Source organism: Miscanthus floridulus, chromosome 6, assembly GCF_019320115.1.
Source record: "Miscanthus floridulus cultivar M001 chromosome 6, ASM1932011v1, whole genome shotgun sequence".
Lineage (NCBI taxonomy): Eukaryota > Viridiplantae > Streptophyta > Magnoliopsida > Poales > Poaceae > Miscanthus > Miscanthus floridulus.
In genome coordinates this window covers 138334563-138357513 of record NC_089585.1, presented here as the reverse complement: position 1 = coordinate 138357513, position 22951 = coordinate 138334563, and the positions used below count along the sequence as shown (strand labels likewise).

The 22951-nt window shown below is 46.7% G+C and overlaps 3 protein-coding genes and 1 long non-coding RNA gene across 4 annotated transcripts; 2 read left to right on the top strand and 2 right to left on the bottom strand.

Moving 5' to 3' along the window:
* Positions 1-8414: 8414 nt before the first annotated feature.
* Positions 8415-9230, bottom strand: LOC136459842 (uncharacterized). Its single transcript, XM_066459671.1, has one exon. The coding sequence runs from the start codon at positions 9228-9230 to the stop codon at positions 8499-8501; it is 732 nt and encodes a 243-aa protein (XP_066315768.1). The 3' UTR covers positions 8415-8498.
* Positions 9231-12096: 2866 nt separating this feature from the next.
* Positions 12097-12796, top strand: LOC136459840 (uncharacterized). Its single transcript, XR_010760276.1, has 2 exons — positions 12097-12560; positions 12638-12796. It is a non-coding gene; the product is annotated as an uncharacterized lncRNA (long non-coding RNA).
* A 1322-nt stretch (positions 12797-14118) lies between these two features.
* Positions 14119-15294, top strand: LOC136457106 (noroxomaritidine/norcraugsodine reductase-like). The gene is made up of 2 exons (XM_066457148.1): positions 14119-14265; positions 14363-15294. The coding sequence occupies exons 1-2, from the start codon at positions 14177-14179 to the stop codon at positions 15102-15104; spliced, it is 831 nt and encodes a 276-aa protein (XP_066313245.1). The 5' UTR covers positions 14119-14176; the 3' UTR covers positions 15105-15294.
* A 608-nt stretch (positions 15295-15902) lies between these two features.
* Positions 15903-22112, bottom strand: LOC136461335 (uncharacterized). Its single transcript, XM_066460674.1, has 18 exons — positions 21651-22112; positions 21410-21554; positions 21120-21314; positions 20765-21024; positions 20626-20662; positions 18990-19274; positions 18532-18669; positions 18223-18304; positions 18035-18111; positions 17814-17929; positions 17611-17728; positions 17297-17413; positions 17117-17208; positions 16879-16945; positions 16686-16767; positions 16486-16577; positions 16254-16397; positions 15903-16165 (listed from the first exon to the last, which is right to left on the bottom strand). The coding sequence occupies exons 1-18, from the start codon at positions 22004-22006 to the stop codon at positions 16019-16021; spliced, it is 2550 nt and encodes an 849-aa protein (XP_066316771.1). The 5' UTR covers positions 22007-22112; the 3' UTR covers positions 15903-16018.
* Positions 22113-22951: the final 839 nt, after the last annotated feature.

Below are 22951 nucleotides of genomic sequence, written 5' to 3'. Positions count from 1 at the left end.
ATCCACGAGGATCTCCGATTAGGGGCGGCGACGGCATTGGGCTAGGGCCCAGAGGTGAGTCGTGGAGGAGGAGAAGGACATGGAGCGGCGAATCGGCGAGCTGGGTCGCGGGCGACGGCGACGGAGAAAACCCGTGAATCGAGGAGCGGGATCGCGGGCACCGGCGGCGAAGGCAGGAATTGGGCGAAGGCGTGGACGGACGCGAGCGGAGGGCACGAGGGGAGCAGCGGCTGGACTGGGAGGAGGTTTCGTTTTTTTCGGGGTTTTCGGTTTTTTTCCTTGAGAAAGAACGCGAAGGATCTGGTGGGGGTGGCTGGGTCTGGGCCTGCGTGCGTGGACCGTGCTCATTGTAGGTGGAACAGTAGCTGACGGGAGAGACTAAAGATTCCATATGATGATTCCTTCTCCACAGCTACAAATCCAACACAAACGAGATGGACCTCAATCGCAAAAAAAAACGAGATGGACCTCCAACGGAGATTTTTATCTCAGCATATTAAAATTTTCCTCAAAAAAATCACCAAATTAACGTGCTATTATAAATATTGCGTAGACTACAAATACATTCAGAATCGATAAGAGGTCCACTGTAGCTATTTGCTTGGAGGACTGGAAAAAGGATTTCCAGACATTGAATTTTATTTGTCTGGAGATTATTAGATCTTTGCCTCGGTAGTAAGAGAGCACGAGAGGAGGAAGGAAACTTAGTTTTAGTTCCGCTTAGCTGTCAACCCAACCACCCACACAGCTAAGTTTAATAGTGCAAAATAATCAATGAAACGGGCTAAAGCCCAGCAACACACCCTTGCGGCACGCATGCCTACTTACCGGCCCAATAAATTAGTGTAGTCCAATATCAAAAGCACTGCATATAGCCTATTTGTGACAATCCCTCCTCCTTAAGATGCTGCGCGCCCTCGAGATGCTGATGAAGACTACACTGTGTTTAGAAACAGATGATGTAGGTCGCCATGTTGCCCAGTGCACTGGACAGGATTCCTGCTGCACTAGAACAAAAGATACCACACGACGACACGCACTGTAATCCACACGATGACACCCTTTTCTGAGCCTCGTAATTGTTAGCGACAGTGTGAGCGAGAAGTTTCCGTGCACGTTCAGTGTATGTTCACATGTCCTAAGGCTCTCCTTGAATGTAGCTAGCTTCGTTAATTATCTGACCGTGATGTAATTGTATAAAGGCGTAAGCCCCTGATCAATACAAAAGTTGTAGATCTTGATGAGTTATTCAACTTTGGTATTTATCACTTTTTTAGCTGAAATTATTTGGGGTACCAAAATCTTGTCTGAAGTTGCATTTTTTTGAAATTCAAAATTTAAATTGCTCAAACTTTTCATATGTATATATTGACAAAACCAACAAAATAAATTGATAGAGAATGATTTTAGAAAATTTTAGGAAAAAAATCATCAGATTTGGAGTTAGTATGAGGAAGAAAAACTAGTTACAAAGTTGACACACAGATTAAAAAAAGAAATTACACTGTTCACTATGATCATGTAAGGATCATCTAGAACAGTGTGATTTTTTTTTAAATCTGTGGGTAAACTTTGTAACTATTTGTTCTCCCTCATACTAACTCCAAATGTGATGGTTTTATTCCTAAAAATTTCTAAAATCATGCTTTAGCATTTAAGTTTGATCAAACTTGGATGTGACAATGTTTTACACATTTTAAAATTTAAAATTTGATAAGTTCAAACCAAATTTTAAAACCCTAAATGATTTCAGATGTAAAAGTGATGAATACAAAAGTTGTTCAACTCATCAAGATCTACAACTTTTATTTTGGTTATCTTGTCATTTGACTAAATTTGAACCTTTCAAATTTTGAAATTTGAAAAAAGACAAGTTGAAACCATAATTTGGACCCCCAAATTATTTCAACTGAAAAATTAATGAATACCAAAGTTGAATAACTCATGGAGATCTACAAATTTTATTTTGGTAATATCATAATTTGATAAATTCTTAGTACACATTGTTCACACAAACATTCATGAATGTAGTCTCAAACACACACACATAAATATAGTTTCAAACACACATACATAAATGTAGTCTCACATACATGAATGTAGTCTCACACACACATACATAAATGTAATCTCACACACACATACATGAATGTAGTCTTACGAACACTGACACACTTACATAAACTAGCTATTCCACCGTGACAACTTTCCTCTTGACACCTTTTCGTTCCCATGGCAATACATCTTTGGGTAGGTTCTTTTCCACAGCCTCGATCTTCTTACAAAAGTCTGTGACGAGAATCGAGATTACCAATCCCTCTCTGTACTTTTAGTCACTCTTGGCAGCACTCAACGACTTCTTCGGAATTGTAACCCTCTATCATGGAGCCCTCTGGGTGTGTTCGGTTATGCACGTATCAGCTTAGAACCGACATGAACCGCTCGTAGGACCACATTTCATGCAAGAAGCTAGCCACGGGAAGACTGTACTTGTCATTATCCTGCTGTACCGGCCAAAGCTCCTGCATCACGTTCAGCTGCACCATGTCTTTCCATGATCTGAGACCATCCTTTGACTTGCCCGTGTCCATCAAGGTAGCCATGAGACTCTCAAAGACATTCTTCTGCACATGCATCGCATCAATGGCATGGGGGACCTCCAAGTCCGAACCATACATTCCGTGGGTCATCACTGAATTCTGCTTTGTACTTGGCATCGAACGCTTGCCACTGGCTACAATCGGCCGGGTGTGCGATCGTATCATCATCCACCTTGCGCTCATCATTCCACCATGTCATCAGTGCGGATAATTAATTAATGGCCTATTTATCCATAACTAATTAAAAACACACATTATAGAAATGAATCAAAATAAATATTAAATGATAATTAGTAGCCATGGTAGAGGATATTTTACACATTAGCAACAATTAAAATCTTACACATTCACCTACATGCAAACCCTAGTCACATAAAGAAAAAATTGAAAAAGAAAAAAAACAAAATCCTAGATCTAGATCTAGATATAGGGTTTCATGACACATGCACCAAACTTCACTAATACTACACTAAAATCAACAAAGATGTACTAACAAAGGGTGCAATCTTACTTCCCTACCAAATTTACCCTAGTATAGTGAAAATTAGGGTCCAATTTCACTCATAACTAGCCCAAGCTCCATGGAAGAGAGAGAAAACTAAAAATCAAATTACTCACTAACCAACAAATTAAACTTCAAATAAAGAGTTGGAGAAGCATTTTCTTACCTTTTAGAGCCTCTCCACCAAAGGATTTGAGATCAAAACCTCCTCCCTTAGTAGAGCAATTTTTAGGAGGAGCCTAAGGCCTCCCAACCTTTTTTGTAGAAGAGTGTGTCCTGAGGTGGAAGAAGAGGGTGGCTGCTATTTATTCGTGCGCCATCAGCAGGGACGGCTGATGATTCAGCCGCCCCTACAGTCGAACAGCAGGGGCGACTGGTGGCAGCCGCCCCTACAAATGGGCACTGCAGGGGCGGCTGGTGATTGAGCCGCCCCTACAGATCAGCCCCAACTGTAGGGGCGGCTCAGGTTACCAGCCACCCCCTATAGTGCCATCTATAGGGGCGGCTGGGCTGTTGGGGCCCAAGGACACCCACTGTAGGGGTGCCCCAACCCAGCCGCCCCTACAGTAAAAATGCCCCCGTTTCTAGTGTGAGAATCTGGCGTAGTGTGAGTTGATTTCTCTTTTAGCTGCTGATATCATAGACTCTATCATAAAGGTTGTTAAAGAGGCCAAGTATTTTTCCATTATTCTTGATTGCACCCCCGATGTGAGTCATCAAGAACAAATGACTTTGTTAGTTCGATGTGTTAATTTGTCTGATGCCCAAATAAAAATTGAGGAATATTTTTTGGGGTTCTTGAAGGTGGATGACACATCTGGTTTGGGGCTTTTTAATGTATTGGTTGAGGCTATGAACTCCTTCGGCCTTAATATTAATGATATAAGGGGTCAAGGCTATGACAATGATTCTAACATGAAAGAAAAACACTAAGGAGTAAACAAAGGTTAATTGATATCAATCCAAGAGCATTATATATGTCATGTGCTTGTCTTAGTCTTAATCTTACTCTATGTGATATGGCAAAATCATGTGGTAAAGCTGTTTTATTTTTTGGAATTGTTCAACGCATATATGTGCTATTTGCTGGTTCTACAAAAAGGTGGAATGTCTTGCTTAAACATGTTCCTAGTTTAACTGTGAAATCATTGTCCAATACTCGTTGGGAGAATCGAATCAAAAGTGTTTCAGCAATAAGATATCAAGCTACTGAGTTCAAGTCAGTTACGTCATTCTCCTGATATTGAACCTAAGGATAAAAGTGATGCAAAAAAATTATTTGATGCCCTTGACAACTTTGAGTTTATGCTTGGTATGGTTATCTCGAATGATATTTTATTTGCCGTGAATAAAGTAAGCAAGAAGTTGCAGTCGCCAGACACGTGCATTGACTCTACATTGCAGCAAATACAAGGTATGATGCAATACTTTGAGACATACAGAAATGAGGGGTTTTCTTCTAGTCTGATTATCGCCAAAGGCATTGCATCTGACATGGGTGTAGAGGCATCATTTCTAGTAAAATGTCATGCTAGGAGGAAGAAACAATTTGACGAAAGTAATTGCCAAGAAGAAATTCTAGAACCTGAGAAGGCTTTTGAAGTCAAATATTTTCTTGTTGTGGTTGATATGGCAAGAACTTCTTTAAAGAATAGATTTGAAGAACTCATGGAGTTTAAAGATATATTTGGTTTCTTAATGAGCTCAACCACCCTAAAGTCATTAGATGATATTGAACTTGAAGAGTGCTGCACTAAATTTGCCAAAAAAATTCGGTTGATGGATCATCCGATGTTGAGGTACATGATCTTATTTCTGAATTGAAGATTTTGAAATTCACTTTGTCAGAAGGTGCATTGTCTGCTATGGAGATTTTCGAGCATGTCAGAGAGGTGGATTGTTATCCAAATATTTCCATTGCTTATCAGATCTTATTTACCGTTCTTGTGACTGTCGCATCAGCTGAAAGAAGCTTTTCAAAGTGAAAAATATTGAAGAATTATTTGAGGTCAATAATGTCTCAAGAAAGGTTAAATGGTTTGGCGACTTTATGCATCGAGAAGAAGTTATTGGATGAGATCGATATCAATAGTATAATCAATAATTTTGTCTCTCGAAATGTTAGAAGAAATTGTTTAAGATAATGTCAAGTGCCAAGTAAGTAATTTAATATTACATCTGTCCATTTTATGAACTTTGAGATGTTCTATATAAGTTTTTTTAGTGCATCGAATATTATTATCTGAATTGATGTGTATTTGTGAGACTATATATATATATATAGAGAGAGAGAAATATATATAAATATTTTTAGAAAGTGGACTATAGGGGATATTAGTTGTCGATCTAGGCCTAGAAAAACTCGGGACCGACGCTGGTAGTACTGAGCTTTATTCCCTTTTACACTATGTATGAGTACTTATATATTCTGTTAATTCGTTGTTTAAGAACTAATAATTGGTTCGTATATGTGCACCGACCCTGCATATAATGGTCCCGTTCGTTTCGCTGAAAAAACAAGTCAAAATACTATTCCAGTTAATTTGTTGTGAGAAAGAAATACTGTTTTGGCTAAAAAAACAAGCTGAAAAAGACCATGGGTGGATTGGCTAGCTAGCCTTGTCAGTTGTCACTGCAAATAAATTTTTTAAAAAAAGCGCTAGCTTTGAGGCATTGACATTCATCGTGTGGATTAATTCATCCGTTGTCTGCCCAGCCAATATATATATTAATTTCCGTCGTTGATGCTTTCCTCATTCGATCTGCCCCCTCCCAAAAGGCAGCTGTTGCCTTCAGGCTTCAGTGCTCATCTCCGTCCCAGCAGGTTATACATTTTGTTAAGTTATTAAACATGAGAGGTTATAATATCAATGTAAGGCATTCGTAGTAGTCCAACACACACACGCGCGATACAAAATCATGTGTTCTGGTCTCGTGGACGATTATTTTCTTCCTAAAAATATAAAGTTTTACAACTCTTAAAAAAAGTATCCGAAGGAATAAAGAAGGCCATCTCCGAGAGTTTCTAATAATCCATACCTAAAATATAGAAGACAATTTTACATCAGGAATCCTATACTATTTTTAAATTATCATAACCACTTTTATATATTTTTTATTTCTTGTATATTTGCATCAGGAACTATTTTCTACTTTTTACTCTTTTCACGCCCTTCCACCTTTAGATTGCCCGACAAACACCCGTGGGAGAGAGAAGATATGCGCGACTCGGAAAGCATAACTTTACGCAGAATATGGTGACTTTTTTCAAGTTCTAAAAGATTAGGATGATGGATTAGGAGTGGTTGGAGAGGGATTTTTTTCCATCTCGCTAAAAACCAAGGATTAGGAAGAGATTTAGGGAACTCTCATAGATGCTCAACAAAGTTTATTCTGTATCTAGTAGTACAGTACATAGGAGTAGCTTAGATATCTTACATTACACATCGATGGTCACATGCATGATTTGCTATTATTGCTAACACAGTACATACACACAAAGAATTTTTGAGAAGTTCGTAGAGATTGATTGGCGGACGAGAAACTGAAAGGAGTGATTTGTGTTACAAAGGAAAGATTTTAGGAATCTCCCAACGAGAACTTGAGCCGAGAAACAAAGAATTTGATGGTAGAAAAAGATAAAGGCGTGCCGAAGAAGATAAATCGACCTACTAACGCATTTTAAAGACTTAGCTCACTCTCAACACACAAAGAAAAAACAAGCAAACATCACATCATCCAAACGCCCGTCAAAATTAGAAAACTTTAAAAATTCACATTTTTCCTATAACTAAATTTGCGCTAGCTCAAACTAAACTTGGTAAATTTTATCCAAATATTAAAATAATTCATTTTATTTAGTGTTTTCTATGCACAACCCAAAATCAGAAATTTTAGAATGTGACAAACGATTATGATCATTGCGTAGTGATATTCCAATAAATTTCTTTCTCTTCCCATAATTCTCTTTCTGTTTATTCTATTTTATTTACTTGTCTTTCCGTGTCTCTATGCGGTGATTATTTGTCTACCGGTGATTCCGTGAGTTTTATTCTATTTTATTTACTTGCCTTCCAGTGTCTCTATGCGATGATTATTTGCCTGCCGGATATGGATCGCATGAGATGCGGTGATTATTTGTCTGCCGGTGATTCCGTGAGTTTTATTCTATTTTATTTACTTGCCTTCCAGTGTCTCTATGCGATGATTATTTGCCTGCCGGATATGGATCGCATGAGATGCGGTGATTATTTGTCTGCCGGATATGGATCGCATGAGTGTTTTGGTCCTGTCGGGTAGATGTTGACAATCCGTATATTTTAGTTGAAGAGAAGAGATTAAACATAAGAGGTTATAATATAAATGTAAGGCAAGTCGTAGTAGTCCAACACACACACGCGATACAAAATCATGTGTTCTGGTCTTGTGGACGATTATTTTCTTTCTAAAAATAAGAAGTTTTACGACTCCTAAAAAGGTATCAGAAGAAATAAAGAAGGTCATCTCCAAGAGTTTCTAATAATCCACTCCTAAAATATAGAAGACAATTTTACATCAGGAATCCTATACTATTTCTAAATTATCCTAACCACTTTTATATATTCTTTCTCTCTTGTATATTTGCATCAAGAACTCTTTCCTACTCTTTATTCTTTCCACGCCCTTCCACATTTAGATTGCCCGACAAACACGCGCGTGAGAGAGAAGATACACGTGACTCGGAAGTGCGTAACTTTACGTGGAACAGGGTGATTTTTCTCAAGTTCTAAAAGATTAGGAGGATGTATTAGGAGTTATTGGAGAGGGATTTTTTTTTATCTTGCTAAAAACCAAGGATTAGGAAGGGATTCAGGGAACTCTTGGCGATGCTCAACAAAGTTTATTCCGTATCTAGTAGTACAGTACATAGGAGTAGCTTAGATATCTAGTGGTTACATGCATGATTTGCTATTATTGCTAACACAGTACATACACACAAAAGAAGAAGAAAAATGTGCAATACATATGGTGCAACAACGAAATAAACTAAGAGTCCTACACAGCAGCTTGCTTGTATCTGCAGTCGTGTCCCAGCAACCAAAACAACGGGGACTCAAAGACCCTGGTTCTTCTGTTCTTCACATCACGATACATATATACACATGTACGTGCAAAAAAACATAGGCACCTACTGCATATAGGATAGGAGTACATTATGTGCTGTACACCGGATCCCATGCATGAACACCAAGCAACGTGCGAAGCAAAGGAATCCATGCATCCAACCAAGGCACAGTACCTGAGTACGTGACGTGTGGTTGATGATCACGATCATCTCCGACCCCGAGCGATCACATGGCCAGCGGCAATCACGCGGCATGCTGCAAAAGGGTCCAGCAGCCGGCCGGCCGGCGCGATCACGCGGCGGCGATGGATTCCTGCTGCATGTAGTAGGGGAGCAGCGCGACGGTGTTCTGGCGGCGGAGCTGGTCGTAGAAGCGGCGGATGAACTCCTCCGCGTCGGCGTCCACGGCCTGGTCGCCGACGCCTTCGTCCTCAGACGAGTAGTTGGACACCCGCACGGAGAACTCGCCGCTGGCGCCCGGGAGCAGCAGCGCGGGCGACGCCGACGCCGACAGCGCGCAGGCGTACTCCTTCTCATCGCCCGGCGCGAGGTCGAGGTCCCCGGGCGACGAAGGTGGCGCGGGCGATGATGCGGCGGCGGCGTAGTAGTCGATCCTAGCGAGAGGCGGCGCGGGCTCGGCGTCGTGGGGGGAGAGGGAGCCGTACCCGTCGTACTGGTACCCGTACTCGTAGCTCTCCTCCTCGGCCACCGCGCCGAGGCAGGGGAAGTAGGCGAGGCGGCGCCTGCTGGAGGAGGAGGAGGCCGCCGCGGGGTCCGCGGGGCTGTTGGAGCAGGAGAACTCGTAGTCGCGGCGGCGCAGCGCGTAGTCGGTGCCGTGGTGGGCGTGGGAGTGGTGGGTGAGGAGGTTGGCGACGGCGCGCGTGACGGCCTTGGTGCGGCGCTTGTTGGCGAGGAGGTGCATGCTGAGGAGGAGCTTGCGCTTGCCGTTGCGCGCCATGAAGAAGGCCGCGCGCACGTAGCTCCACAGCCGCTTCCCCACCGCCGGCGCCGCGTGCACCTCCATATTATATATATACTACAGCAGCTGTACGCATGGACGGATCCAGCGGTGGGGCTAGGGGGGCTTCAGCCCCCCCTACCCATCCTGAGCACGTGGAGTTTCTCTAAGCTATCTCTTAAAATTTTATGCATACATGTATTAGGTAGGAGGGACTAAGGTTAAGAGAAGATAAAAAAACCTCTATTCTTTTGTTCAGCCCCCCTAAATTTTTTCGAGGAGGTTTGCCCGCCGATGGATGGGACTGGGATGGGGCTACGAGAGACGAGACAGTTAGCAAGTGCGGCTATCTTGGTGCTAGGCTTTTTGCCGTGCTGGGTGCCTGGGTGGTGGAGGTGGATGGATGTATATATAGGATCGGCGCGGACGGCGCAAACAAAAAGGTGTAGCTCGCTTAGCCTGCAAGGGAGATGTGGTGCTCCGGTGGCGGCCCGCAGGGCGGCGACATTTGGATAATTCTTCTGATCTGATCCCCACCTTGGCTTAGCTTTTTTCGCCTTTTCAGTTGGTAGGAAGCGCTTTGAGTTTAATTAGTTGCTTGGCTCCCTCTGCCTCTGCCTCGCTGTGTACGTGCTGCATGCTTTGCGTGCGCCACCGGTTGGCTGCCCGCTGCCCCGCCGGCCGCCACTCCAGGGCGAACAAAAGCGAAAGCAAAGCGCCGATGCACACCATGACCCGGAATTGCCCGCCGTCCGTCCGTTTGAATGCGGCCGGTCACGCTTCCCGGCACGTGAGTTCCACAATCGAATTCAAAGGCGTTAGGAATCGAGTGAAATATTCCTTTCTCAACATCTGAAATTTTTAGTCACACCAGTTCTATGTACAAATTACACTGAAACAATTACTGTAGCTCTAGTAAAAGTTTAGTATAAATTCAACGCAAGTTGAAGGTATGTAAAATTAGATTAAGGTCGTGTTTGGTACAACTCAACTTCACCACTGTTTTTTTTTAAACAGCTTCATGAACAGCTTTCTCGGTGTGGTCGGCTGAGGGCGGGGGTGGCGGCGCCTGGTCTGCGGGGCGTGGAGAGCGGCTACATAGCGAGAACCGAGGGCGTGGGCAGGGGGGAAATTGAATGCAAACTGTATCCATGAGGACTACATGCATATATGGCTTGGTTTACGTGTCCATGGTCTCATGGAAGACAAATATAGTAGTTTGAAGTAGTTTTATATCAAAATATCAATTAACCATGAAAAACATAAAATACATCATGAAAAATAAAGGATGCAGTTTTCCCATACAAAAAGGCTAATTTACCAAACTAATAGATGACGAGTGACGGCCATTATTCATTGCCACAAGCAATCTACACAAAAAAGACAATTAACTAGTCAAACAAATATGGACTTCTAAATTATGAAATTAGAAGAGAACAACGCGTACCACTAATTTTTTTAGGCAATAACATACATCGGTTTTTCATCTCTTGAAACCCTTTTTGATTTTTTTCATTACTAGCAAATATGCCCGTGCGTTGCAACGGGACGTATAACTTATGCGACTAAATGAATAACTTGAGACTTGAGATTAGTCTCGTGTTTCAATTCATTTTAGAATATCTGAGTGCACACTTCTATAACTCGTATGGGAACTAATGGCTTGGACATTTATCCAATGATCACACCATGCGTTTCAATTTCTCTTGTACTCAGACCCCGAGACCGAACTTTCATACTGTGTCTGGAGCTACATTAACTCATATGGGCATGAGAGACTTGAAGATTTTAATCAATGATCACATTATACACTCTAATTGTCGGGCTCGTGCCAGCCAGGTTCGACCATAGGGCCATGCCTAGGCCGCACCCCTGGCACGCCGTGCCGGCATGGGACGGCCCGAGGGTGACTCGCTACCCTACTGATATACAATATTTCATCCAAAAATAAAACCCTAGCTCTAACACTTCCTTAGCAACCGCCACCCCATCTGTCCACGCGGTCCATGCTCCTCCTCTCCTCTCCTCCCCTGCTCCTCCTCTCCTCCATTGGTGGCGTTGTCCTTGCTCCTCTCCTTCATGGTGGGTGGACCAGGCCTGGGCGTGCGGAGGTGGGGCACACGTAGGATGTATATCTTATTGCAGGATCACCTAGAATTATGGCTCGAAGATTTATTCAACAATCACATCATACATTTTAACTCGGCTCGGAACCGAATTCCATATTATGCGTGGACACATGTTGTTTTTAGCTTGTATAGGTATGTGAGGATTAAAAACATTCTAACTCAGCATGAGCACCAAAGAGAGTGGTGAACCATGAAAATTCTCCATATTATAATTCGTTTGGAATCGAAGTCCATCCCATACTTGAACACGCTATTCTAACTTGTACGCCAAGAGATTAGGTCCATCAGATCCTTATCAAAAATTTGAAAACGATGGACAATTTGTTTTTCTCTCTTTAATATATACTTCCCTCCGTTTGTGTTTACTTGTCAGCAACTTTTTACTGTAGCAAATTTAATCATCTGTTTTTTCTTCTTAAAAAATCTTAGATACTTCAATGTATATAACACTAATGAAGTATGTTCAATAAAGAATTATATATGTGAAAACTTGATGTATCTAAAAATCTTTTGCAGAAAAAATGTATGATCAAAATTGCTACAGTAAAAATTCAGTGACAAATTAACGAAAACGGAGGTAGTACTAGAGAGATACATACTTGCTAGCTAGCTAGCCAGCCAAAGAACGGTAGCACGTCAACCTCTTGCCCATGTACTTATATGCCCAGTCAGCTAATCAGACGCCGTTGTTTTCTACTTCCACCTCTTTCCCATGTATAAACCATTAAACCCCCTCCTACTATATTTCCTTTCTTTTCTTTTTCTTTTTGTTTTTCCTCCTTCATTATTTACTTCGTCTCCAATTCTCCATCTTATCCAACCACATGGGTCCTTGCGAGTTCAGCCTCATCCGTGCCCAACGCACGACACCCACCAGCATCGGCGAGAGAGAGCGACGTCCGCGAGGATTCTCGGCCTCTCTATGCCGCGTCACCTCTGCTACGCTCCCCACGCCGGCCTCTACTCGTGGCGTGGCCTCCAACGCTCCCCGCGCCGGCCTCCACTTGCGCCGCCTGCACCGCTCCCTGTGCCGGACTCCGCCCGCGTGGCCGGTGCAAATCGGACCATGGGCGCGCTCCTGGCCCTGTCCGGCGCGCACGGAAGACCTGGCTAGGTGTGCGTGCAGCTGGCCGCGCACATGGGGGGCGGGGAGGCGACGGCGCGGGCGCCCTAGCCGACGAGGGCAGAGGTGGCGGCGCCGGCGGACTTGGCTGGCGGCTTGGAGGCGGCGGCGCGGGCGCCCCGGGCGGCCTGGAGGCGCGACCCCGTCGGTGTTTGATTTTTTTTCTCTGAGTTTCCTCGATTCGAATCTTTCTCTAATTTCTCTTCGACCGATTCGTGCAGATATTGTGGTGGCCTCGATTCGATCTATTCTGATTTGATGAGTAGTGGTGACATGAGATGCCGATGGCTAGTATTTACAACCTTTGTTGGTATTTGATGTGTATTGTATTCGATTTTGTATTATATTGGATTCGATTTTGGGAAGGAGATCCCACGGTGATTTGGGTGCGTCCATATATGTGTTTGGGGAAGGATATATATGTGTTTGGGGAAGGAACGGCACAGGAGTCCATCAAAGGGGGGCTTTCAGTAGATTGTGATTATGATTATGAGACGGATTGGATTAGAGTGGACAGACGAAAAATTTTCCAGACAAAAAAAAAACGATTAAATTTTCCTTCTTTTAGTAGGAAAAAAATAAGAAAAAAATATATACAAGCATACCGGTGGAAAAAGAGGGGAAAAAATGGCTGAAATTTTCTCTCTTTAGTAGGAAAAAATAATAATACGAATACAACCCGGACTGAAATAGAACCCGGATAGGATCAGGAAAAAATATATACAAACATACCGGAGTGGAAAAAAGAGGTTTAAAAAAAAGTTAAGGCAGCAAAAAAGTTATGGTGAAAATTTTACATTTTTATTATTAGGTATAGATTAATGCTTCTAAATATTTTCTTCTGATTGTAGCATATCATCAAGTTATTGAGGCATTCGTCGTTCATTTTACTTCTACGGCCGAAAATATCCTCTCAACCGAAGCTGTTGACACTAGAAGTATCAATGCTAACGCTATGAGACGATAAGCCAATAGATAAGTTGTCCATTTTAGTCTTTTCGACAATTTCAATAACTTTTCCAAGCTCAGTACATCCAAAAAAATTCTTGAGTTCCCCTAAAACAATTCATAAAGGCTTTAAGTTCATTTGGCAAAACAGGTCACCAACATCAAAATCCTCAACATAAATTTCAGCGAGCCCTCACACGTTTATCCACGTCAAAACTAGAGAAATGAGAGTTCTTTAGGTTAAAAGAAGCCATACACACTAATAACTGTAAACTAATTTCAATAAACCGATGATTCAGCTTAGCCAAGATGCATTGGCATGAATCCTCCGTGCCTCGAACAGATCAGCCCTTGGAGGAATTTCGGGTCGGTGAAGCGGCACGCCACGGCGAACCTGAAGAATGTTGGCTAGCTACGCGGGAGAAGAAGACCTCGAGTTGAACGACCTTGCGTCCTAGTTTGAGCCCGTCGCAAAACCGCAACGCAACAGAGGTGCCGGCCGGGCGGGCGGCATCCACGGTCCACGCCACCTGCGTGAGTGCATTTTGGAGTTGGAAAACACGCCACCGTGCACTCAGTAGATATTCACAAGGCGCGTGAGACAAGGCGAAGAAACTAGGCATCTGTATTCATCTGGTGATGGAGAATCCAATACAGTGGCCAGCAGTGCCCTTCACAGACTCAGTTGTCAGCGTATCAGTATATATATCCCGCGGACTGCGACTACAATGGGATATATCCATATATACATCTTTCGTCTCACTGCACACAAAGAAACGCCGACAAATCGTGTGCGAGTGCGAGCTACCTCCATGGCAGCGGCGGCCAGCCGGAGCAGGGAGGAACGGTGGAGCCTCGCCGGCAAGACGGCGCTCGTCACCGGAGGAAGCAAGGGGATCGGGTAACTAAGCTACACATACACATACACATCCACGTCCACACATGCATGCCTGCGTGCATGCGGGCTGACACATGACACGAGCATACGTATGTCCCAGGCGCGCGATCGTGGAGGAGCTGGCGGGGTTCGGGGTACGCGTGCACACGTGCGCCCGCACCGCCGCCGACCTGGACGAGTGCCTGCGCGCGTGGGCCGCCGACGCCCGCCTGACGGGGCGCGTCACGGCGTCCGTCTGCGACGTGTCGGTGCGGGGTGACCGGGACCGGCTGGTGTCCGCGGCGCGGGCGGAGCTGGGGCCCAAGCTGGACATCCTCGTCAACAACGCCGGGCAGACAATGTTTGCCGCGGCCACGGACACGGCGCCCGGCGACTACACGCGCCTCATGGCCACCAACCTCGAGTCCTGCTTCCACCTCGCGCAGCTGGCGCACCCGCTGCTCGTGGAGGCGGCCGGCGGGGGAGGCGGCGCCTCGGTGGTGAACGTGTCCTCCATCGCGGGGCTGGTCGCGTACCCGGCGCTGGCGGTGTACTCGGCGACCAAGGGCGGGCTGAACCAGCTCACGCGCAGCCTCGCCGCCGAGTGGGCGGGGGACGGCGTGCGGATCAACTGCGTCGCGCCGGGCGCCGTCCGCACGGACATCTCGAGCAACAACGGGTTGAAGCTGGACCCGGAGACGGAGGCGAGGATGGTGGCGGCGGAGGAGGCGCGGGTGCCCATCGGCCGCCTCGGGGAGCCCGAGGAGATCGCGTCCCTCGTCGCGTTCCTCTGCATGCCCGCCGCGTCCTACGTCACGGGCCAGGTCATCTGCGCCGACGGTGGCCGCACCATAGCTGCATAGGGGACATAGGGCCTTGCTAGCTGTACTACCTACGTGCCGACTCAACAAACAATTGTCCTGCCTGCCTTGTATCGACGAAACTGCTCGTATGGTATAAATCTGCTCGTTGTATTTCCATCTTGCCATGATTATTTTCAATTTGTCATACGAAATTAATGGAACCGCTTCATCATGGAATCAAACGACTCGTTGTGTACGGTGTACCCTTCTCTCCCAAGAACTTCATCAACAAAGTGCGTGCGGGGACGATGGCGACTGGTGATGGCGCGGCGTGCGCATGTCGTGTGCATGGCAAGCGTTACGGGAGCGCGGAGAACCGGGCTGACAGGCGAAGGCGTCCACAATCCGTTAACAATAGCCGTGCAGGGCGACGGTGGCGGCGGCGGCGCCGCCACGTTCGAGGTGATCGTTGACATCAGCGTCCACTTTGAGTTCGTGTACTGCGAGGCCAAGGCGCTGCTGCTTGCGTGCGCCGAGAACGACGGCGGTGACCCGGCCGGGAGGAGCGGGAACGACGGCGACGGCGAGGCGCCGTCGTGCTCCATCTGCTTCGAGGAGATGTCGCGGGAAGCGGACGAGGTGACGGACCTGCCGGGGTGCACGCACGGCTTCCACCCCAGGTGCATCGCCGCGTGGTTCCACAAGGCGTCGACGTGCCCGGTGTGCCGGCGCGATCATTTGCAGTATCTCCCGCCAGATTACCGGGATCTCCATGACTCGATGGCCTTTGATCCTGACAGTTTGCCAGACTATTTGTAGTAGTCGTTTGATTCGTTGTCGTATGATTCAGGCATGTGATTTACTACCAACAACCGTGACACTAACTTATATACATCTGATTTGAGTTTGAGGTATCATATTCAATTCCAATATGATTCAAACAAGAACATGCTACTGTCTGTGTATGATCCTCGCTAGAGTTTCCAGTAGAGGCGAGCGCGGTGGAGGACGCCGGAGACGAGCGCCCAGAAGAGGATCTGGGCAAAGAGGACGTAGAGGAGGATGCCCACCCTGGTGGAGTGCCACACCTTCACGAACACGTGCTTCCTCACCCAGTAAACCTGCAGCAAACCAACCAACACAAAGCTTCTGATGTCAGTTGCATGCTCTCGTCAACTCAACTGAAGAAATCCAGTAGCTTTTATTTACCAGAGTGTTGTTGGTGCCCTCGTAGTACCACCCGATGAGGAACCCCTCGAAGATGCCTTCCGCGGCCATCACATACACCAGCATCGCGTTCATGCCGATCCACTGCAGCGGCGCGAAGACGTAGCGCAGGCTCAGGATGTCAACCTGTAAGCAAGGCATTTTCCATGTTTTTTCTAAGCAATCTTGAATCTTCAGACACAAAAATGTACGGAATCATGGATAAGGCATTTACCAAGAAGTAGAGCACGGAGAACACGACTCCAGCAGCGCCGGCGGTGACGCAGATGTAACTGAATGTGTAGAGCTGCTTGTTAAGTGGGATTGCTGCAAGGAAACGTGTAAAAAAGCTGCTTGTCAAGCAGAATTCAGATGAGCTAATGCTAACTCATATGGAAGATGACACTTGAGTCATCTGCATGCTTTTTATTATACCATGTGAAAAGTGTAGAATGATTCCGAGAACAAGAAGAGCTATGCCCATGGTAACCCACTGCCTCAGCCTGTCTGTATGACTCTGGAATTTCAGAAACAACACATGTCACTATGTAAGTATGCGTGTTGCGATCTCTGCTTTCTGACACCACACAGTAATAGAGCTGAAAACGAGAGATAATAATAGCATCACCTTCATATGGACAAGCACATGCCCGTAGTGAACACCGATGATCGTACTCAGCACCGCAGAAAGTGAGCTGCGGAATCAACAAAAGCAATACTGTTAGCTGAATTGGTAGACGAGGAATCCAATTCAGTAGGCCAATTCAGGCAGATTTACCCTTCACATTTAGTTACTACTTACTACCGCTACTGTAAGAACTTAACTTTGGATATGACACGGTGAACAGATGTAGCATGACAGGTACCTTAGTATCCCTTCAGGTTCGAATGGTGCAACACACCATGCCGGGGCATCGTTTCTGAAAGGACCCTCATGTGGGGAATCATCAGTGCAGGCCTGCATGGACCACCATAGTACTACTGAATTAAGCACTGAAAATAACAGTAGGCACCAGCAAAGCTTTGTTTTGTCAGAGAACACAAACCCTGTGCCTTCTCCATGCTGGTTTCTGGTACATGTGATTGATGCCAAGGATTTTGCGGTCAATGTAGCCTACAGCGTTGCAAGGAGGGTCTAATACCCCCCTTGTACCACACGTCACCTAGACATTAGGGAACAATGCAGATGAGTCAGACTCATAGTACTATTTCACAAAAGAAAAAAAAACAGTAGCAATTAGCTACTTCAGCAGTACTTTTCAGCAAACGAACAATATTTTCCTCTCACAACAAATCATCATAAACCAAATTTTAGCGAAACGAAAGCGTGAGAAATAAAGTGACCGGAGGAACCACGTACCGTCAAAACTTTCCCATAGTTTGGGCTATCAACATTTCGCACTCTGAACTCCCAGTCAGGAACATAAATCCCATACACAAGGGCCAGGTAGATCACTAGGATGCAGCATGCAACAATCCTTGCAAATGCACACACACAGCACGCTGTCAGCGTGTCGAAATGAAACCTTTCGGAACTTGAAAGAAAAATCAAACCTTGCATACCATTGGGAGAAATACATTCTGAATATAGAGAAGCCTGAACTTGACTGATCCTGAATCTTTGCATCTTTTGTGACAATCTCTAGAACTGCAACCACTAAATACGCAAGAGCGATCCTCTGGAGGAGCAAGAACCGAATTATTTTGAATAGCACACCACACATCCCCCCATTTTTTTTCTCAGGTTCAGAGATGAGGAAAAATATTAGTATTCAGATTCGCACCTGGAGGATTCCACCCCATCTTACGTGCTTCATGTCGACTCCATAAGTCAGTTCGTCCGGAGCATGGGAGTAACCTCCTGAACACAAAACACATTCACCATTGCTAATCAGCTTTTTTGCACGAGCCTATAGACTTGCAAAACACATTCAGGATTCGAAGCGCAGGCATATATATACAGCAGAATAACCTTGCAACAGGATGCCCCAGAACAGCAGCTTCAGTGTTCTTATGACTACTCTTCTCACGGCTCGGCCACGGTCCGGGATCCTCTGTTACATTTATGATTTGTCCCAAGACAAGAAAAAGGTTAGGCCAACGAATACGAAACAGTGACATCAGTAAGCAGCTTTCAGTTTGCGTTTCAGTTGATCGGTGTCGAATTCAGACTTGACCGATGGCATCGTGGCGTGTAAGAGAGAGTGTGGAAAGGGACCCTAATTGATGCAGACATGGATGAACGTGAGACAAACAGCATGGATGGGATGGACGGACGGACCTTGAGGGAGAGGGGAATGGCCATGCCGACGATGAAGAGGAAGAAGGGCATGGCGAAGTCCGCGAGGTTGCAGCCGTTCCACGGCGCGTGCCCGATGACCGGCCACTCGCCGCCGGCGCCGTCCACCAGTATCATCAGCTGCATATAAACGAGCACACCGCGCGCGCGCCGGTACGTTATGCACAGACACTGAACACTGGCAAGTGACAGACAACTCAGCACTCCCTGATCTCTCGAGTGCTGAAGCATTCAGGCACCCAGATTTGCAATACGAATTCTCAGTTTATGAGTCCTATCAGTAAGGAATATAGTAGCAACCAGGGGGGGAGAGAAACAAAATCCAAACATCTGTATCCCCACCGCTCAATCCCTGGTTTGCAATTGTGAACAACTTCAGAAACCTTATTCCTACTGCTCCTAATAATTTGGCTGCCATGGTCCATGAGAGAGGCACTTACCGCGACGGTGAGGCCGCGGAAGACGTCGAGGGAAGCAATCCGCCTGCTCCGGCGAGGCGCCTTCTCGTTGTCATCGGCATCATCCGTGCCCGGACCGCCGCGACGGGCGGGGTCCTCCTCCGCGACGTCGCCGTGCGCCTTGAGCTCAACGACCTTTTTGCTGCTCCCGTCCATGGACGCTCGTGCAAGTAGCCAAAACCTGCGTGACGCAGACGGGGGGTCACGGGTGTATGGATAAGAGACGGGAGGAGGATTCCGATTCCTTGAAGCAAATTCGCTGCTCGCCTACGACTAGGAATGTTGCTGCTCGTGTTGGTTCTCACTCCTCACTCTTGCACGGCGAATGATTGAACCCACTGGCACTTGGGCAGTGACAGGCTGACAATCTGACAGGCGGGGGAACGAACGAACGAACGTGCCTCGCACTTTAGTCGCTCCTCACGTGACATCGAAGGTTTAGATTACAGAGAGCATTAAATATAAATTAATTACAAAACTAATTACCGACTAATTTTCGAGACTATTTTTAAGCCTAATTAATCTGTCATTAGCACATATTTACTGTAGCAATCCGTTGCCAATCATGGACTAATGCTGAATTTTTAAGCCTAATTAATTCATCATTAGCACATATTTACTGTAGCATCCGTTATCAAATCATGGACTAATTAGGCTTAAAAGATTCGTCTCGCAAATTAGTCGCAAGTTGTGCAATTAGTTTCGTAATTAGTCTATATTTAATACTCCATATATGTGTCCAAACATTTGATATGACTTGCAGCAACCAGGCCTTTGGTTACTACACCTCCTCCTAAAATTCTTGTCACAATGAATATTTAGATACATGTATGGAGTATTAAATATAGACTAATTATAAAACCAGTTGCTCGGCTAAGGACGATTCTGACGTCGTTTACCGATGGATGGATGCGACAGATTTGGGGATTGAGAGAAGCTTGGGTTTGTTTGGTTGCTTTGCTGGATGAGTTTGAGCTCGGTGCCCATCTCAGTTTCTCGGCCTGTTCGCTGGTTGGTTTCTGGACTGGTTTGGGCTGGCTGGTGCTGGTTTATTGTGAGAGAAAAACACTGTTGGCTGGCTGGTTTGGGCTGGCTGAAACCAACAAGCGAACAGGCCGTCTGACCCGTCGTCCCTCCGTTCCCTAGTAGACACTGAAACTTCAGCGAATAGATTAAAAAAAAAAAACTCGATCCGTGGGGAATGACGTCCCCACCGGTTTTTCATTACGAAGAACATCTTAGCATGGGACAGACTTGGAGATTTTTTTTTTTTTTTTTACCGTGAGGCCTGAAATTTGCGCCGAGGGGGATCGAACTCAGGGGTGCCGCAGGAAGCTTGGACCAACCGGTCTAGCTTCCGTTGGCTAGCGCAGCGAATAGTTCGGACATAGATTATTCCGGCTTGTCTATTTATGATCCTGAATTTTCGCCCCTGTTCATATCTGCTGCTGCTCCATGTGTCCAGAATCTTTTCAAGTTTTGCTTGATGTTATGACACCACACCAGTAAGCCATGTGAATTCATATGTTTTTTTTTTCTTGTAATAACACGAAGGGATAAACAGAACTAACCATGCGAGATAGCATGGTGTAGAAACAAACGAATGAGCAAAGCAAACAAACAAACTCGGCCGCGGCGGCAGCAGCAGCGACAAACTAGCAAAAAGGCTAGGCTAGTTCAGTCACTCACTCACGCAGCGCTACTTCTGAACCGAACCGGAAGACGAGCCCAAACAACGCAGCAACGCATGCGCCCGCTACCGCGAGGAGGAGGAGGCGGTGATCTTGGCAACGGCCTGCGCGGAGATGGGCGGGAGGCTGAGCGAGCAGAGGCTCTCCCAGGACGCGGTCGCGTCGTCCTCCTGGCCGCTCGCGGCGGCATCCTTGGCGAAGGCCGCGTGCATCGACGCCACCACGCCGCGGGCGGCCTCCCTCGCCTCCGGAAGCCGGTCGTTCAGCAGCTCCGCCGCCACCTGCAGCAGGGCCGACATCCCGAACTCCTTCATTGCCTCGATGTCCTGCACAAGCCAACAAAGGGAATTCTGAGTCCCTGAAATCGAGCCATATATATGTACTGAGCGCAGCTGCTCCTGGGCGTCAGGGCGTGGCGTACCATCCGGGCGGCGCAGTGGGAGATGGCGACGGCGGCCTTGGCCCTGACCCTGAGGTTGGCGTGGTGGACGTACGCCTTGAGCTTCTTCAGCAGCGGCAGCGGCGGCATCGACGCCGCCATCGCGCGCATCGCCTTCTCGGCCTCCTCGCACACGAACCGCTTGTCCTGGGATGCCTTCAGGAGGAGCTGGAGCAGCTGCCAACGGAGACGAACTCGTCAGTCAGCAGCTGCGAACTGGGATCTGTAACTGTCCCTTGAGGGTGGGTGTGCGAGCGCGACACGGCACGTACCAGCTTGTCGAAGGCGTCGTCGGAGACGGAGGAGAGGAGGTTGCCGAAGGTGCTGAAGATGTCGGCGCACGCCATGATGGACGTCTTGAGCACCGCGCTGCGGGGACTCTTCATCGTCTTCACGACCGCCAGCACCACCTTCTCTCTGCCGCCGGATCAGCCACGCGAATTAAACCGGGTGACAAAACAGTTCCCGAAATCGAAATCGGACGAGAATGTAACAACAGCAAATCAAACTCACAGGATCGGGCTCAGCAGCGCGGGGTGGTGGATCGCGAGGCGGCGCGCGTCGTTGAGCGCCTCGCAGGTCCTGACCCAGTCCTTGGAGTCCAGGTCCGAGACCAGCCCCGCGGCCTTGGCCTTGGGGCTGGCAGCCGCCGTCAGCTCCTCCGACGGGATGTACTCCACGGCCTGCTCCGCCGCCGCGGCCGTGGCCCTGGGCGCCGCGTTCTCGTCGTTCCCCTTCTTCTTGTTCTTGCCGCCGCTCCCGGGCGAGGCGGCCTTGACGGCAGCGGCGGGGACGCCCACCTTAGCCACCTTCTTGGGCCACTCCTCGACGGCCGCGGGCATCGTGTTGTCTAGCGCGCGGAGGGCCATGGGTCGCTGTCGCGTTCGCCAGAGGCTTATGCTGTTGTTGGAATGGTACTCGAGGATGGGTGGCGGCGGCGATTGATGCGAGTGGAGAATGGGGAATGGGGAATGGAGAAGATGAGGCGGGGTTGGAAATTTAAAATGCGGAGGGTGGGGAATGGACGGCTGTGTCTAACGGCTATAAAACGTTCAAACTCGCGGGTGAACGTTGGGAGCTTGTGATTGTGAATGCTGCTGCCTTTCCACCGTTGCCATAAATTCTGGTAAATAAACGATTTTTAAAAAATAAAAGGAAAACATGCAAAAGTACCGTTGCCATAAATTCTGGTAAATAAATGATTTTAAAATAAAAGAAAAACAAGCAAAAGTACAAGGTTGAGTTGTGGCCCATGAGTTGTGCAGTTTTTGGTCTATTTGAATTCATGCCTAGCGTTGCTGAACCGCTCAAAAAGTAAAGCCATGAACAGTCACGAAAGCTCCTGTCAATGAAAAACTTTTCGAAAAAAAGTTTTTTTCCCTCTCGATCAATGTAAATAAAACGTGCCAAATGTGTCGCAACAACAGTTGGTAGAAGATGAACAGTGACAAAACTTCAGAATTTTGGGAACAGCCTATTGTGTCGCGTTTTCGGTAGATGACGATGATCAGCTACACGTGTGCCAAAACCTCAAGGTCTCCTATAACTTGAAATACCGTGTGCCCATTCCTCTAGTGTAGATGGAGGATGACATGGACATTTACCTAAAGTACAATCATACGCCTAGAGCCCAAGTGGCACTTACCACCAATGTAAGAAATTGTACAGTCGATAACCCTAATTCCAATTTTCACTGACTCCATGAAGGAGAGAAATTGGAATCTATCAAAACTGTCCACAACTTATGTACAAAGGGAACTAGGGTGTTCTGACATATGTTTCTGAAGATACCTGCCTGCCAGGCCCTAGAGTTA